General features: G+C 33.7%; 1 protein-coding gene across 7 annotated transcripts in view; it reads right to left on the reverse strand.

The window, feature by feature from the left end:
* The window catches only part of IFT88 (intraflagellar transport 88), a 136,059-nt gene that overhangs the window by 112,738 nt on the left and 4,445 nt on the right, over nt 1-18,876 (reverse strand). For all 7 annotated transcript variants that reach the window (XM_025462759.3, XM_035719805.2, XM_025462752.3 and 4 more), the window contains exons 2-5: nt 18,572-18,667; nt 14,808-14,870; nt 1,518-1,574; nt 315-368 (exon numbers count right to left, since the gene is read on the reverse strand). In XM_025462759.3, coding sequence (XP_025318544.1) covers nt 315-368; nt 1,518-1,574; nt 14,808-14,870; nt 18,572-18,661 — 264 coding nt within the window. In that variant the 5' untranslated portion in view covers nt 18,662-18,667. The remainder of the gene's footprint in view (nt 1-314; nt 369-1,517; nt 1,575-14,807; nt 14,871-18,571; nt 18,668-18,876) is intronic.

Here is an 18,876-nt window from a genome sequence, read left to right on the forward strand (position 1 = left end):
GCCTAAGAGAAAAACTACAAAAATTGTTGCAAGTGATAGCACAGGATAAATGGGAGACAGAGTTCACTACACAAGCAAATTACCCGTTCTATGTGCATTCCCCAAAAGGATTTTATTTGAGACCTGAGTAAATCCAAGGAGATTTTGCCTCCAAAGATTCTGAACAGTCCAACCTTTAGCCCACAATTTAAAGAACTACAGTCATTATATAAGAAACACCTTCTTTAACATTTTAAAATAATCTAATAAAAAAGACTGGCAATAATATTCTAAGTCACAAGAGAGGCCCAAAATGAACCACATGACAGAGATACCTGAATAGCCCCTGTCATTGGTCTTCCCATCGATGATGCCAGGGATGTCTTGGACTAGTAAACAGAAAACTAAATTAAAATGATTCCAAAAAAACATCTATATTTAATTTTATAAAAACCAAGTTATAAAAGTTTTCTTCATAACTTTTTTCTTTATTATATTGGCAAGTAAATCTAATTCTTTCCATTTATAACCTGAGGATATAAGACTAAACAATAAAACTCTAAAACAAGCTTCAGCAAACTACAACCTTCAGTCTTTGTCAATAACATTTTATTGGAATATAGCCATACTTCGCTGGTCTGCCCATGGTTTATGGTGGCTTCTGTACTACAAATGACAGAGTTTGGTAGCTGCAACAGGGGCTATGATCTGCAAAGCCTAAATTGCCTGGCTCTTCACAAAAAATGTTTGCTGTTTCCTGTTCTGAAACATCACCAAAAATGAAATTTGTAACATGCTTAGGTTGATTAATAAAATCATGTTCCATTTGACACAGTAACATTATGTATATGATTACTTTCTTTATTCATATAAAGAAATAGTATGAAGTCAAGTATCTTGGACCTCTCTAGGTACTAAAACCATTTTTCTGACCCCTACAGAATATTGTAATAAAGACTAGGAAATGCTATTCCACCTCATTCTTTCATTTTTCTCACATTTCCTTTTTATTTCATTTATGCTAAGACATCCAAATTTGGGCAAGAGTTAAAAATTTTCCTTTATGGATTTTTACATAACATCTTTCCTCCAAAGATCTCAGATAAAAGCAAGACCCAAATATATGCTTCTGAAATTTTTCTCAAATGTTATTTTTTCAAATTTTATTTTTTATTGGTATGTTTTAAGATGTTATAAACATCATTACTTTTATATAACATTCAACTCGACATAAAATATGAATGGAATACACATGAGACTCGGTAATATTACACAAAAAATGAAAGGAAGTCAAACAACAAACACAAGATTTATAAACAGAAATGATAATAAAATATTTAATGATAAATTTATAACCAAAATGACTAGATTAGTAAAGCTATTTATCAAATTAGACTTTTTAAAGGTTTGTAACTATCCAAAATGAAAAATATATCTGGGTTACGGACTGAAAGATACCCCAAATTATTTAGAATTGCCTAAAGTAAACTTATGGATGAGAAAAAGCACCTTAATATTTTTAGCTTAAGTAAACCTACCCCATATCCAGTAGCTACAGGTCTAGTAACTGCTGTGCTTGGTATTTTAGCAGTTATCTTGGGGAGGAAAAAAAACATAGTTAATAGAAATCAGATTAAACTATCAATAGAAAACTAGAAAAACAATGGGAAATATAGACTCATTGATACAGAAATATTTATATAATATTCAGGATAACTTCTCTTAAATTATCCTAAATATTAAGGAGCCCAGGTATTTTTTTTAAAGGTTTTATTTATTTATTCATGAGAGATACAGAGAAAGAGGCAGAGACACAGGCAGAGGGAGAAGCAGGCTCCTGCAGGGAGCCCGATGTGGGACTCCATCCTGGGACTCCAGGATCATGCCCTGAGCTGAAGGCAGATGCTCAACCACTGAGCCACCCAGGTATCCTGAGCCCAGGTATTTTAAAGTATTAAGAAGGAGGCATATTCTGGAATTCATTTTAAAGGAGAAAAGAGACTTTAGAATTACTTGAAGTATAAATGAGAAAGATTAGTTTTCATGGCTGCATCTATCAGTCATTAATATACTTATTACTGCCAGCCAGTAGCCCTAACAATAGACACAGGATTTGGCATCAGAGAATCTGGGTTTGAATCTCAGCTCTCCTATTTTATTATTATTTTATTCGTATCTTTTCTCATCTTTGAAATAAGGATATCTTGATCACAAAATGGTAGTTGAAGTCAAATAGGATTATATAGGTGGAAATATCCTATACGTGTTAGTTGTTAGGCATATTTGAAATATTTGATTAAAACATCATTGGTAGAATAGCTCTACCTCTGGCTATGATAGACTGCTGTTTTAAACAACTTTCCCACTAGGAACAACTAAATATTTTTATATTTAGGACAAAATATTTTTATAAATTTTTTTATGAAAAATCAATTCAAATGTATTAAAGAACCAATAAGGCAGTGAAGAATTAACAAGGTCTCAAGATAAGGAAAAGGGAAGGCTAGAGAGTTACACCTGCAGTTGAGCCTGCTTTTCTCCAAAAGGCATGGCTGAAAAGCTGAATATAGCTCTCTACAGACTCACAGGTCTTAAGAAAGAAAATGGTGGAGTTGGCGGGGCTTGCCAAGGTGGCAATCCTGATAATCCTTTAGGCTTTAGACTGTGATCTCAAAAGGCTACAGTCTACAACTGAAAAGTAAATGAGAAGTATACAAGCCCTCATAAAATTGAAGTCCAATTTAGAATCATCTTAAACTCAAAAGGATTAAAGTAAGCCGGACTCCTAGTGCCTCTAGAACCATAAACAAAAGTAAATTCCGTAGTGAAAGACAAGATCCTCTAGAGCTGTGCTATCCAGTAGAACTTTCCTGCAGTAATGAAAATGTTCTATATCTGCCCTGTCTGATAAATCACATATGGGTGTTGAGCATCTGAAATGTGACTGGTGTGATAAGGATCTGAATTTGTATACTTTATTTTATTTTAAATAATTCAAAGGTACATATAACCAGTATGGTTATCATACTGGATAACTTAGACACACAGGCTTAAATTATTTCTAAAGATTTTCATTTACAATACCTGGCATTGAATCAAAAACAATCAGACATATAGGAGGCAAGATTACCTAACCAAAAGAGAAACAAAAGAATGGAAAGAAACTCATAAAAGAATACATATAATGGAAATGTCAGACACAGACTTTAACACAGACTTTAACTTTAACTGCTTAATACAATCAATGAATTAAAAGACAAGATTGACAATTTCAGTGGAGAACTGGAAAATATAAAAAGGAATAAATAGAAATTATAGAAGAGAAAGATAGCTGAAAATGTAAAATTCTGGCATTGCCCAGGAAGTTATATAGTACTAAGTTTTACTAGACTTTAATAACTTAAAGAGGAGTATTATAATTTTAAGAATGTATTATAATTTTAAGAATGTAATTTTAAGAATGTACAAAGAATGTATCAAAAGATAACATTGGGGAAAAATGGAATAACAAAAAAAGGAACAAAAGAAGGCAAGAAATGAGAGAAAATGATACATAAAAGAGCCAGGAAAAACCAAAACGCAAACAGTAAGAGAATGAATTAAAATTAAATCAGCAATTTCATTAAACGTAAATGGATTAAATGCTTCACTAAAAGAGTAAGATTATCAAACCACATTTAGAAAAGAGAACTGAATTACATTCTGCTAATGAAAAATACATCTTAAAAATATGGATATGTAAAAATTGGAAGTAAGCAGATGGGAAAGACATATCATGCAAATGCTAGACAAAAGAGAGCTTCTGTAGCCCTATCAATATATTTATATCTGACAAAATAGACATACAGCAGGACTAGAGATAAATGATTTCAAAAATAATAAAAGGCTCAATTTACATCAAAAATACAATAATTTGAAGTATTTTTTGCTCCAAATATATAAAGCAAAACCCTGAGAAAGAAGTAAATCCACATAGTGTAAATTTTGACATCTTTCTAACAGAACTAGTAGGCCCCTCAACCCAAAAAAATCAGTAAAAAATATAGAACTCTTGAACAAAACCGCTAACAAACTTGATCTGACATATCTTTGAAAAAGCTGAAAAGGAAGGATATGAGTCTCAGCAATTTTTTCCATAAGAACAAACTGAAGGAAAAGGACCATTATTCTTTTAACTACTTACAACTAAATCAGTGTTTTAGTTTTTTCATTTTTAGTATGGGATTGATCCCTTCAGATAGAGTGGATTTTAAACTGTCTCTTTCCTTATTCACCTTATACCTTCATCTGCAATGCCTTTCCTCCCATATCTAAAGGTCTCTCTTAATTATACATCCCCTTTAATATGCAACTGTAAATTTATCTTATAAGCAGCTTGTCTGATTATCCCAACTAGTGACAAATAACTTCTTTTTGTGGTCCCACAGGAATTTGTACTTTTAAAAAAAATATTTATTTTGCTTTGAATACATGTATCCATTTTATTTCCTTCCTAAGATTATAAAGTCCTTTGGAACTAGTAGAATTTTATCCCTTAAGTAAGCTTAATATCTTTCACATAGAAATTATATGATTTCTCCCTGTTTAACAGAGTAAGTAGGATGTGATGAAAATATCATTCAATAGGGGGTCAAGAGACTTAAGCTCTGCTCCAGTTATGGATAACTGTGAGACCTCTGGCCTCTCTAGGCTATAGTTTTTTCATCTATAAAATGAGGATCTCTAAAGAAGGGCCAGCATAATAAAATGATTACCTGATGTCTGATACTTGAAATCACTTAATAGAAGACAATGTTTGTTTATTTACTAAGTCACAGAATAAAGATTTATGAAGCATCTACAGTAGGCAAAGAAAATAATACTGAACAAGACAGCATGCCTCTTCAAAAAAGCTTAAAATCTAGTATTAGCTTAGTGAAAGAACTCAATCTATTCTTTAAAAAAGATTTTATTTATTTATTCATGAGAGACAGAGAGGAAGAGACATAGGCAGAGGGAGGAGGCTCCCTGCAGGGAGCCCAATGGGGGACTCGATCCCAGGATCCTGAAATCACGACCTGAGCCAAAGGCAGACGCCCAACCACAAAAGCCACCCAGGTGGCCCAACCTCTGATTTTTCTTCCATGATGAAGGTAACCTTAAAATTAAAATACACATTGTGAAAGGTAAAGTCAAGAATTAATATTATCCAAAGAAAGGTGTGGCTTTGCTCTTGGCTACTGGGAGTGATCTCTAGGCCCTTGGAATATCCTGCCTGATACGCATAGCTTTGTGTGCCAGGGGCTTCAGCCACCAGAGAATTGAACAATGTGTTTTATGAAGGGAGCTTTAGGACACATAATATCAGTTTAACTTCCAGAAGTATTAGTCTAAACCCCCAGGAGGGGCTGGAGACTAAATGTCAGCCATACAGACAGTATATGATAGAGCCCCAGTAAAAACTCTGGATACGAAAGTTGTAAGTGGTCTTCCCTAGTAGATAATACTATGTAAGTAATGTCATCACACACAGTGGCCAGGAAAAGTTAATTTCATGCAGGATTCCACAGGAAAAGGATGACCAGATGTTCCACATTTAGACGCCCCCCTCAGACTCTGTTCTATGTGTCTCTTCCCTTTGCAGATTTTAACCATATCCCTCTTCTGTAATAAGCCATGAATACAACAGCCTTCAGTGAGTTCTGTGAGCCCTTTCAAAGAATTACTGAACCTGAAGGTGATTTTGGGAATCCTCTAAATGTAAAATTGATGTCAGAAGTGAGAATAGAAAAAAAATAAAAAAATTAAAAAAATTAAAAATTAAAAAAAAAAAAAAAGAAGTGAGAATAGTTTTGTGGAGGACTGTGTCCTCTAAATGTATAGGTGGTTAAATTTATGTAGGGAACCAAACTAAATTCATTTACATAAATGTGATGGGAAAGCTACTCACAAGATCCTTTCCATTGTAAGTGGTTTAATACTAATCACTTATTTTTGGTAAATAATACATATGGCAGAGAGGAAAGAGAAAGTAACAAAGTGAGAGAAGATGAAAGCAAAAGGACACTTTTTCTAAAGCAAAAGAGTTGCTATATATCAGTTTCTTAACTTTGTAAGCCCCTGGCAAACAAAGATACACATATCAGGCAGGATATTCCAAAGGCTTAGAGATCACTCCCAGCAGCCAAGAGCAAAGCCATACATTTCTTACAGAGGTGTGTGTGTGTGTATGTGTGTATGCTCTGCATTGTCTGATGTTTGGCAGCATCTCTGCTGGCTATCCCTTAGATACCAGTGGCAGTCACCCAAGTTGTGACAATCAAAAATATCTCCAGGCCAAATGTACCTTGGGACAGTTGTGGAGGAGGACTGAGAACCACTGCTAGATAATAGTGAAGAAGTTCGGAAAAGCAGTTCAAAAAAGGGAATATTTGACATAGAACATTACAGATAGAACTTTCTTTTCTTTGCTATTTTACTTAGTGCCAACCTTGTTTATTTTCAACTATAAAAAAAGCTTGACAAATTTCATGCACTGCAGAAAGCAAATGCCTATGCTTTGCATGACACAAAAATGTTAATATTACTACTGAAAAACATCACTCTAACAATTCATGCATTGGTAGAATGCATAATTAACAGATTAATTAACAGAGGGGATTAATCCAAAGGAGGAGTAATTTGTAAATTATGTCCTGATGTTTTGGAGGATCAATATCCATGTAATTTTAAAAACTAGAAAGGCAAATATTTTTTAAACAATGAGCCTTTAAGGTAAATACATTCCAATGCTTTATATAATTAATACATTCTCAAGAGTATCAAGAAGCTTTTTGATCTAAAATACTTTAAAATTCACTGGATACACTGAAAGCTACAAAACACTGTGGAAAGAAATTAAACACAAAAATAAAGTCATCCTACATTGAAGGACTACAAAACTTAATATTAAGATGTTGATACTACTCAAAACAATCTAGAGATTCAGTGCAATCTCTACCAAAATCCCAATGTCCTTTTTTGAAGTAGTAGAAAATTCATCCTAAAATTCATTTCATTAAAGCTACTATATGTAAACAGTGTGGTAATGGCATAAATACAAACAAACCAATGGAAAAACCTTCCTATTTATAGTCAAATGATCTTCAACAAAGGTGTGAAGACTACATAATGAGGAAAGGTTAGTTTTTCCAACAAACAGTGCTGGGAAAGCTATATATCTACTTGAAAAGAATGAAATTAGAGCCTACTCTTATACTGACACACAAAAATTTAACTCAAAGTGCATTAAAGGCCTAAGCATAAAACTTAAAACTAAAACTCCTAGAGGAAAACACAGTGGAAAAATTTCATGATATTGAATGCAGCAGTGATTTCTTGGATTTGATAGGTAACAAAGTGAAAACAGAAAAATGACACTATATCAAGTAAAAACTTTTGTACATCAAAGGACACAAACAAAATGAAAAGGCAACCTATGAAATGGGAAAAATATGCAAATCATATATCTGATAAACGGTTAATATCCAGAATATATAAACACCTATAGCTCAACAACAAAAAAAATCAGATAACCTAGTTAAAACATTGGCAAAGAACTTGAATAGACATACAAATGGCCAACAAGGCCACAAAAAGAAATTCAGGATTACTCATCATTGGAGAAATGCCAATCAAAATCACAATTAAGAATCACTGTATGCTCATTAAAATTGTTACTATCAAAAAAATAGAAGGTAAATATCAGTGAGGTTGTAGAAAAAATAGAACCCTATTATTGTTAGTGGGATTGTAAAATGGTGCAACTGCTATGGAAAAACAGTAGGTTCCTCAAAAAATTCAAAATAGAATTACCATGGGATGTAGCAATCTTACTTCTGGGTATACATCCAAAGAACTAAAACCAGAGTTGGGAAGAGACATTTGCAAACCTACGCTCATAGCAGTAGTAGTCATAATAGTGAAAGGTAGGATACCCCAAGTATCCATGGTAGACAACATATCCATAGAAGGCAATGTGATATATATAAATACAATGGATTATTAATCTTAAAAAGGAAGAAAATCTTGTTACATCCTACAATATAGATGAACTTGAAGACATTATGCTAAGTGAACTAAAAGCCAATCACAAAAAGACAAAGACTGCATAATTGCACATATACGAGGTACCTAAAGTAGTCAAATTCAAATTCATAGAGGCAGAAGGTAGAAAGATGGTTGCCAGGAGCTGGAGGGATGATGCACAGTTCTTTAAATGGGTAGAGTTTCAGTTTGGGAGGGCAAAAAAGTTCTGGAGACCTGTTTCACAAGAATGAGAATATACTTAATGTACTGAACCATGCATTTAAAACTGGTTATAATGAGGAGGGACTGGAGAAGATGGTAGTAGATAAAAAGGACTCTAGGCTCACCTCAGCCCACAAACAGAACTAGATAACTATCAAATCATTCTAAATACTCCAGAAATCAATCTGAAGACTGGCAGAACAAACTATAACTAAAGGTAGAGAAGAGGACACATTGAAGAAGGTAGGATGGGGTTTAGGAGAGAAACATGGCTGCTGCAGTGGAAAGGGAGCTATGGTGATGGTGAAGGGTGAGAGACAGACTAAACACAAGAGAGTGCATGGGGGAAAACCAATTCCCATAGAAATTGGCTTGGAAAGTGAGAAGAGTCAAATTTCATGGATTCTAGCAAGTAGTGGGTCTTAAAGCCTAGAGTTTTAAATGTTAGCAGGCTTGGCTAGGATACACCCTGGATGGCATTGTGCTGCTCTTGCATAGAAGGCAGTAAACAATCTGCAGACACAAGGCATAGAAACAGCGATCCAAAGAGTGCCTGGGGCACATAGTGGGCAGGTTATTCACTCAAGTCAGAGCCCATCCCAGGGAGACAGTGTTCATAGACCACTTCGGAAACAAATAAATTGACTGTTGTCATTTTCCTCTATTGCGCTTCAACATAAGCATAAAACTACCTGTAGGAACCAACACAGCGGAGATCTTTATTAATTAACTTGCTTACTTCCACCCCTATCCTCACATATCAGTGAAAATGCACTTTGCAGTCAGGATTGTGTAAGTCCCAGCACTACAGACCCCTCCCTTGAGAAAACCAGCCCATACCGCTACCAACACCACACCTCCTGACCCAAGAATTTTGTGAGGCCTTGGTTTTGGTGGCAGTGGCAACAAGTCTCATTTCACAAATAGGTCAGAGCACACCTCATTAAAATTTGCCACATTCGGGCCAGGGACCAGACACTGCCCACAGCAGGCAAAGAGAGCTTCTGCAGACAACGGGCTTGAGGGATAAAGTGGCCAGGATACAACAGCAAGTACACACAGCACACGCTGGAGACACTCCTGGAAGCTCCAGGCTCTGGGGAGCAGGGGAAGCTACATGGCAGGGCACTACACACCATTACCCTCAAGAACAGAAGACATGATAGAAGAAGAAGACTTTCCTAACACACAGAAACAAGCACAAAGACTTAGACAAAATGAGAAGACAGAGGAATGTGTTCCAGATGAAAGAACAGGAGAAGGCCACAGCAGGAGATCTAAGCAAAACAGATATAAGTAACATGCTGGATAGAGAATTTAAAGAAATGATCATAAAGAGACTCAGTGGACTTGAGAAGAGTAGAATACATGAATGACACCCTAACACAAGATAAAGAATAACATAGCAGAGATAAAAGTACAATAAATGAAATGAGAAACATGCTTGGTGGAAGGAACAAAAGGCTGGAAGAAGCAGAGGAATGAATTAATGACCTAGAAGACAGAGCAGTGGAGAGTAATCAGGCTGAACAAAAGAGAGAAAAAAGAATTCTGCAAAGTGAGAATAGACTTAGGGACTCAATGACTCCACCAAATGTAGTAACATCCATATTATAGGAGACCCAGAAGAAAAGAGAAAAAAGGGGGCAGAAAACTTATTTGAAGAAATAATAGCTGAAAGCTTCCCTAATCTGGGGAAGAAAAGAGACATCCAGATCCAGGAGGCAAAGAGAACCCTCATCAAAATTGACAAAAGTAGACCAACACCAAGACATGTTATAATTAAAATGGCAAAATATAGTGATAAAGAAAAAATATTAAAAGCAGCAAGACAAAAGAAGGCAGTAACTTATGAGGGAAAATCCATTAAGCTAGCCAGAGATTTTTCAGCAGACACTTTCCAAGCCAGAAGGGAGGGGCATGTGCTAAATGGGAAAAATCTTCCGACAAGATTACTCTATCTAACAAGGCTATCATTCAGCATAGGAGGGGAGATTAAGAGTTTCCCAGACAAACAAAAACTGAATGAGTTCATGACCACTAAACCAGCCTGGGAAGAAATGTTAAAGCAGATTCTCTGAGTGGAAAAAAAAAAAAAAAAAGATTCTCTGAGTGGCAAGGAAAGACCAAAAGCGACAGTAAGAAAGTAGGAAACAGGCAGTAAAAATGAATATTTCTATAAAAAAAATCAGCCAAGGAACTCACAAAATAAAAGGATATAAAATATGACACCATATACCTAAAACGTGTGGAGGACAGGAGTAAAGAATGGGTTCAAACTTAAACGACCATTAAGATAGACTACTACATGCAGAAGCTGCTATATACAAACCAAATGGTAACCACAAATCAAAAACTACTAATGAATTATATACAAAGAAAAGAGAAAGAAATCCAAATGTATCACTAAAGAAAACAGCAAGCCATGAAACAGAGACTGATAAAGGATCAGAGAAAATCTTCAGAAACAACCACAAAACAAGCAATAAAGTGGCAAAAAATACACATCTATCAATCATTACTTTTAATGTAAATGGACTAACACTCCTATCAAAAGATATAGGGTGACAGAATGGATAAAAAAAAACAAGACCCATCTATATGCTGCCTACAAGAGACTCATTTTAGACTTAAAGCCACCTGCAGACTGAAAGTGAGGGAATGGAGAAACATCTACTATGCAAACGGATGTTAAAAGAAAGCCAGAGTAGTGGTACTTATATCAGACAAACTAGACTTTAAAACAAAGACTGTAATGACACAGAGGACAGTACATAGTAATAAAGGGGACAAGCCAACCAACAAGAAGACATAACAATTGTGTAAATATTTATGGACCCAACATGAAGCTAATGGATAATACAATAGTAGTATGAGACCTTACTTACATTGATGGATAGATAATCTACACAGAAAATCAACAAGGAAACAATAACTTTGCATGACACATGGGAACAGATAATTTAACAGATATATTCAGAACATTCTAACCTAAAACAGCGGAATACACATTATTTCAAGTGCACATAGAACATTCTCTAAAATAGATCATATATTAGGCCACAAAACAGGTCACAACCAGTTCAAGAAGACCAATGTCATACCATGCACCTTTTCAGGCCACAACACTATGAAACTAGAAGTCAACAAGAAAAAATCTGTAACGACCACAAATACATGGAAGTTAAAGAACATGCTACTAAACAGTGAATAGGTCAAAGGACATAAAGAAGAAATAAAGTACATGCCAAGTAATGAAAGTGAAAACACAAGAGCCCAAAACCTCTGGGATACAGCAATCGTGGTTCCAAGACAGAAGTATAGAATAACACAGACCTATCTCAAGAGGCAAGAAAAGTCTCAAATGAACAACCTAATCTTACAGTAAAGGAGCTAGAAAAAGAATGTAAACAAAGAATCAATTAGCAGAAGGAAGGAATAAAGATCAGAGCATAAATAAATTATACAGAAACTAAAAAAACAATAGAGCAATGAAGCCATTGCTGGTTCTTTGAAAAAATTAATAAAATTGATAAACCTCTAGCCAGGCTTATCAAGGAAAAAAGAGAAGGAATCCCAATCAATAAAGTCATAAATGAGAGGAGAAATAACAACAGTACAGAAATACAGTTATAAGAGAATGTAATGAAAAACTATATACCAACAAACTGGACAACCTAGAAGAAACGGATCAATTCCTAAGTTACCAACTTTAAAAAGGAAGAAATAGAAAATCTGAAGAGACCAATAGCGAGCCAAGAAATTGAATCAGTAATCAAAATATCCCAAAAAACAAAACTCCAGGACCAGATGGCTTACAGGCAAATTCTACCAAATATGAAAGCTCAAACTATTCTAAAAAATTGAAAAGGAAAACTTCCAAATTTATTCTATAAGTCAGCATTATCCTGATACCAAAACCAGATAAAGGCAACACCCAACAAAGAGAACTACAGGCCAGTATCTCTGAGGAACATAAATGTAAAAGTTCTCAACAAAATACTAGCCAACTGAATCCAGTAATACATTTTAAACAACCTATTGACTATGATCAGTGGGATTTATTCCTAGGCTGCAAGAGTGGTTCAATATTTGCAAATCAATCAATGTGATATACTACGTTAATAAGAGGAAGGCTAAAAACCATGTGACTATTTCGATAGATGCAGAAAAAGCATTTGACAAAGTACAACATCCATTCCTGATAAAAACCCTCAACAGAGGAGGTTTAGAGGCAACATACTTCAACATAATAAAGGGCATATATGAAAAACCCACAGCTAACATCATCCTAAATGGAGAAAAACTGATAGCTTTTCCTCTACAGTCAGGAATAAGAGAGGGATGTCCACTCTCACTTTTATTAAACGTTGTAGTGGAAGTCTTAGCCATAAGCAATGAAACAACAGAAAGAAATAAAAGGCATCCAAATTGGCAAGGAAGAAGTAAAACTTTCACTATTTGCTGATGACATGATATTCTATGTAGAAAACCCAAAAAATTCCACCAAAAAAACTGGTAAAACTGATAAACGAATTCAGTAAAGTCAGAGGACACAAAATCAACAGAGAAATCTGTTGCGTTTCTATAATGAAGCAGTACAAAGAGAAATTAAGGAATCAATCCCATTTACAATTGCACCAAAAATAGTAAGATACCTAGGAATAAATCTAACCAAAGAGGTGAAAGACCTGTACTCCGAAAACTACAAAACACTAATGAAAGAAACTGAAGAGGATACAAATGGAAAGATATTTCATGCTCATGGATGGTAACAACAAATATCATTAAAATGTCGATACTACCCAAAGCAATCTACACATTTAATGCAATCCCTTTCAAACCAACAGCATTTTTTACAGAACAAGAACAAACAACCCAAAACTAGTATGGAAGCACAAAAGACATTCAATAGCTAAAGCAATCTTGAATAAGAAAGGCAAAGTGGGAGGCACCACAATTCGGATGTTAAGTTATATTACAAAGCTGTAGTGATCAAAACCGGTACAATACCGGCACAAAAACAGACACATAGGCAATGGAACAGAAGAACAGAAAATACAGAAATGAGTTCACAACTATATGGTCAATTAATCTTCAACAAAGCAGGAAAGAATACCTAATGGGAAAAAGACAATCTCTTCAATAAATTGGTGCTCGAAAAACAGGACAGCCGCATGCAAAAGAATGAAACTGAAGTATTCTCTTTCACCATACACAGAAATAACTCTCAAAATGGGTTAAAAATTTAAATGTGAGATCTAAAACCAAAGACGTCCTTGAAGAAAGCACAAGCAATAATTTCTCTGGGATTGGTCATAGCAGCTTTTTTCTAGATTGGTCCCCTGAGGCAATGAAAATTAAAGCAAAAAAAAACTTTGGGACTACATCAAAATAAAAAGCTTCTGCACAGCAAAGGACCAATCTAATAAAACCCAAAAGGCAACCTATGGAATGGGAGAAGATATTTGCAAATGACCTATCCAATAAAGGGTTACCATCCAAAATATATGAAGAACTTATAAAACTCAACATCCAACAAATAATCCACTTAAAAAATGGGCAGAAGACATAAACAGACATTTCTCCAAAAAAGACACCCAGACACATGAAAAGATGTTCATCATCACTTATCATCAGAGAAATGCAAATATAAACTACAATGCGCTACCACCTCATACCTGTTGTCAGAGTGGCTAAAATCAACAACACAAGAAACAACAGGCATGGGCAAGGATGTGAAGAGAAAAGGAATATTCTTGCACTGTTAGTGGGAATGCAAACTGATATAACCACTGTGGAAAACAATATGAAGGTTTCTCAAAAAGTGAATAATAGAACTATCCTATGATCCAGCAATTACACTAGTATTTACCCAAAGAATACAAAAACACGAATTCAAAGGGATTCATGCACCCCTATGTTTACAGTAGCATCATTTACAATAGCCAAATTATAGAAACAGCCCAGGTGTCCATCAATTGATGAATGGACAAAGAAAAGGTATGTATATATGTATGTATATGTGTATGTATGTATATATATATGTGTGTATATATATATAATTGATGGTATGTATATATATATTTTTGTTATATATATAACAAAATTATTTATTTATTCATAAAAAGGAATGAAATCTTGCCATTTTCAAGGAAATGGATGAAGCTAGAGAGTATAATGCTAAGTGAAGTAAGATGAAGACAAATGTCATTTGATTTCACTCATATGTGGAATTTATACAAAGGGAAACAAGCAAACAAACAAAGGAAAGACAAATCAAGAAACAGACTCTTAGCTATAGAGAATAAACTAATGGTTACCAGAGAGAAGGTGGGTGAATGGATAGGTGAAATAGGTGATGGGGATTAAGGAGGGCACTTGCTGTGATGAGCACCAAGTGATATATGTAATTGTTGATTCACTATACAGAGTACCCGAAACTAATATAACACTGTATTAACAACTGAAATTGAAAAATTAAATTAAATAAATAAAAATGGTTAAGATGGCAAATTTTATGTTGTGTTTTTTCACCACAGCAAAAACAATTTACTTACTGGAGGTCTTCTGCCATGGCTAGTTCTCACTGCTTGCTGAAAAGCTGTGTCATTCTCTAATTCCTAAAATGAAAAGGCAAATTTAACATTCAACATGATGTGAGAATTAAAAAAAAGTTTAATGTCTTCTGTTTGGTATTCATGATCCTCTATAATTCATCTTACCCCATGTGTTGACAGCCAGGTAGTGGCTCAAGAACTGCTGTCCTCAAAGCTCCCCTTCATGCTACCCAAATATCAAGGCTCCTTCCTTGTCTAGGAAGAGTAGTACTGGTAATGTTGATCAACTGTAAGGATATTTTATTGACCACTGTTTAAATGCGTAGTACCATTATCCCTGGTTACAAGATCAAGTACAGAAGGACATGGCCTTTCTTCTGTTTCTTTCTTCCAAATAGCTAGAGCAGTAAGAGCAGAGACCCACATTTCTTCCTCTCCCACTCTCTCCTCCTCTATATGCTGGGACCATGGTTAATAGCCCCATCTTGAAAAACCTTAGGTCATTTTATTTTGCTGGAGAAGTCAAGTATGGAATTCAGAATGGAGCTGAGCAAAGAGAATGATCCACAGGGTCCAATCTGCTGTCCCACTTGGAACCAAAGCCTCAGTTGAAGTAAGATGTTATTATGCTTTGCTGATTCCTGTGTGTATTCATATTCTTTATCAGGAAAGATGAGGAAAGTAGCATAAAAGCAAAGTACAAATGTTCCTGGGTTTCCATCACAAATGCCATTTTTACACTCTCTCAAAAGCACCCAGTCTTGCCAACCCCAACCTTCCAAACAGCCTTTATTTCCTAGTCCTTCACCAATATAAACTCTGGCTCTAACCCCTCACATACATGTCACGGGCAATTGTCAAACTTGCCTCTAGTTTATGTCAGTCTAGTTCCCACAAAAACATACTTTCTGATTGTTAAAGAAAAAAAAATACAAACAGTAAGTTAAAAGAGTCACTATCAATTAACTTTTAAAAACCTCTGCAAATAAAGTAAAATGTTTATATAACCAGGATGTTAATAAAATGCACTTTAAACGTGATTTTATTATGCCCAATCATTCTTTAATTTTTACCTTAAATAATCCTTATGACCTTCCATATCAACTACACAAAATTAATGAGTACACAATTCTCAGTTAGTTATGGAAACTAGGCAATTTTCATATGAAGTATAAAGCCAACGGCAACCTTTAGCATAATTAATTATCCTACTCTAGCAGATCCCTTAGGAAAAGGGAGGCTTCTAATATTCCTAAACAATAAATAAAATTTGATTAATCAGCTGAATGAATTCTAACTAAATGACAAACTAAAAATTGTCAACAAACTCTCTAATTACAAATACCACACTAACAAACTTTTGGAATTTTTCTTTATGATTTTATCAGCAATTTGCATAATCTATGAACATCTTAGAAACTATTTCAATTAATTCATTTATAAATTAAGTTTGTTATTATTCTAATTAATTAAGATATAAGAAAACCATGGGTAAACCAAGTGTCCTTTTACTTTACTATTTTTTTTCCGTGTCTGGCATTCTGAATATTCTCTTTGAATTAAACAGTGAAGCTACATTGATGATCTGAGAAGTTAGGAAGTTTCTCTGGTTCTTTGAAAGTGATCATATTCATGATCTATTAATTCCACTTCTGGGACTCTAGTCAGGAAATGTTTGCTCAAAATACAGAAAGTCATTTATGCATAAAATTGTTCATAGTTGTTATTTACAACAGAAGATTGGAAATAAATATCTTATGATCTAAAAATAGTTCTAATCAACTATACATATTCAGTAAAATGCAGCAATTAAAATTATACAGTTGACCTTGAATAACATTCGGTTTGGACTGCGTGGGTCTACTTATACATGGATTTTTTTCCTCAATAAATATATTGGGAAATTTTTTGAGATTTGTGACAATTTGAAAAAAACTCACAAACCATCAAGCCTAAAAATACTGAAAAAATTAAGAGAAAGAAATTATTGTTAAGAATTCAGTATATGATGTATATATAACATACAAAATATGTGTTACTTGATGATGTTATCAGTAAGGCTTCTGGTCAACACTGGGTTATTAGTAGTTATGTTTTGGGGAAATCAAAAGTTATATGTGGAATTTTGACTGCATGGGGGGAAGGAGGAGGTGGGTTGGTATCCCTAAACACCATGTTGTTCAAGGGTCAAATGTATTTAAATTTTTAGTATCATGAGACATTGCTTATGATGTAGTTAAATGTAAAAAAGCAAATAGAAAAGTAAATAAATGCTAGTTCAATTCCAAATGTGCAAAAAAAAAAAACAAAAAACTGTATATGTATGCATGAAGGAAAGAAAGCAACCAAATGTTAACAGTAATTATTTGGAGTGATGGGATTATTTTGTTTTCAATAGTGAGCATGTACATTTTTTATACTTAAAACTTTCAAAACCCAGAAAAAGGGCAAGAGTTCAGTGGTTTTCAAAATTTATGCAAACTTAGGAAAACATCTATGTTTCAATATAGGTTTTTAAAAAGGAGTCTATATAATATCTGTGTATACACAGTGTATATAAGGAGAGAAACAAACACTTGTGTATATTAAAAGATAGCAAAATGTCAGGTGATATATACTTAATATAGGTGATCTTTGGGTGATAGGATTTACATTGTTTTTCTTCAAACTTCTGTATTCTTTAAATTTTCTGTAAATGATCATATCTCTTAGATTTTTATTTCACATAGAATAAACAGTTTCTGTAATATTTCCTTGTTTTGTTTCTAGGTCTCACATTCACAGACTACCATTTTTCTCCAGAGGAAAAAAAATGAAAAATGACTAAAAGCTATATGAAAAACTCTAGAATAGAATAATATTTCCTAACTTCATATAAAGTCCTATAAAAGCTAGCATTTGATTATAATATACTAGCAAAAAAATTAACAACCATATGCTTCACCCTAACTTTTTTCAGGCACTAATTCAAGATAACTTTATAAAAAAGTTTTGTTTTGTTTAACGGTGTAGAAACTCTAACTCTCACAATGATATAAACAGATTTACAAAAAACAAATGTTTTTGAAAACATTCAAATTTCTTTTTAAAAGTTCAAATATTTGTCTTTTTTTTTTTTCAAATATTTGTCTTAATAACAATTTCATCTTTTAGTTTACTATCCCATTAAATACTAAGTAGATAAATAATTACTGACATGAATTTAAATATTTATATAAGACAAAAAGCAGGTTACAAAACAATACACATAGAATGATACCATTTCATCCAAAAATATATAGAGACACAAATAAATTGTATAGAGAAATGTTTGGTGAGATAAGCATTATATGTTAGTTAACATTTATCTCTGGATAGTGACAGTTTCTGTGATATAATTTTTCTTGATGCTTATTTCTGTTTAAGTTTTCTATAAAAGACTCATATAATTTAATTAAAAAATCACTATATAACATTCAAAATCAGAGCACTTAAGAAAACTGGTTTTAGATACTTTAAATGATTTAATTCTTTTTACTTACACATTCAGATAGCTAGTGCTGGAAAAGACAAGTATATAATTGATCCTAATTTGTTTATGTAACTTTTTCATGGTTTCCCCTTTTGCTGCAATTAGTATTATTAGAAGGTAGTACAGAATTCAGTAATAGCACTTTTCTAGGCTTTTAACCAGTTTATTTAATCTAAAGCATAATAAAGCAGAATACTCAAATCCAAAGTTTTCATAAAGACCAACATAAAAAACCAGATTTTTTTTTTTTTACCTCAGTATCATAGGTTGGATTGTAGTCATTATAACCAGAATAAAGATCATCTTCATCTGTCTCTGGAGCCAGGTGTACATTTTGCATCATTTGTACCTATGAAAAATTGGCAGTGTAAATATATTCCTGATATATGAAATAATTCATAATTGAAATAAAATATAACTACTTAAAACCTTTCTGGTCAAATTTATTGCTACATATTTTTATGACTTGAAATTTTTTTCACATCAAATTCTCAAAACTAGGTGTTAAAACATGCATTTGTTGCTCTCATTTCACATTTATTCCATACTTATTACATT

Source organism: Canis lupus, chromosome 25, assembly GCF_003254725.2.
Source record: "Canis lupus dingo isolate Sandy chromosome 25, ASM325472v2, whole genome shotgun sequence".
Lineage (NCBI taxonomy): Eukaryota > Metazoa > Chordata > Mammalia > Carnivora > Canidae > Canis > Canis lupus.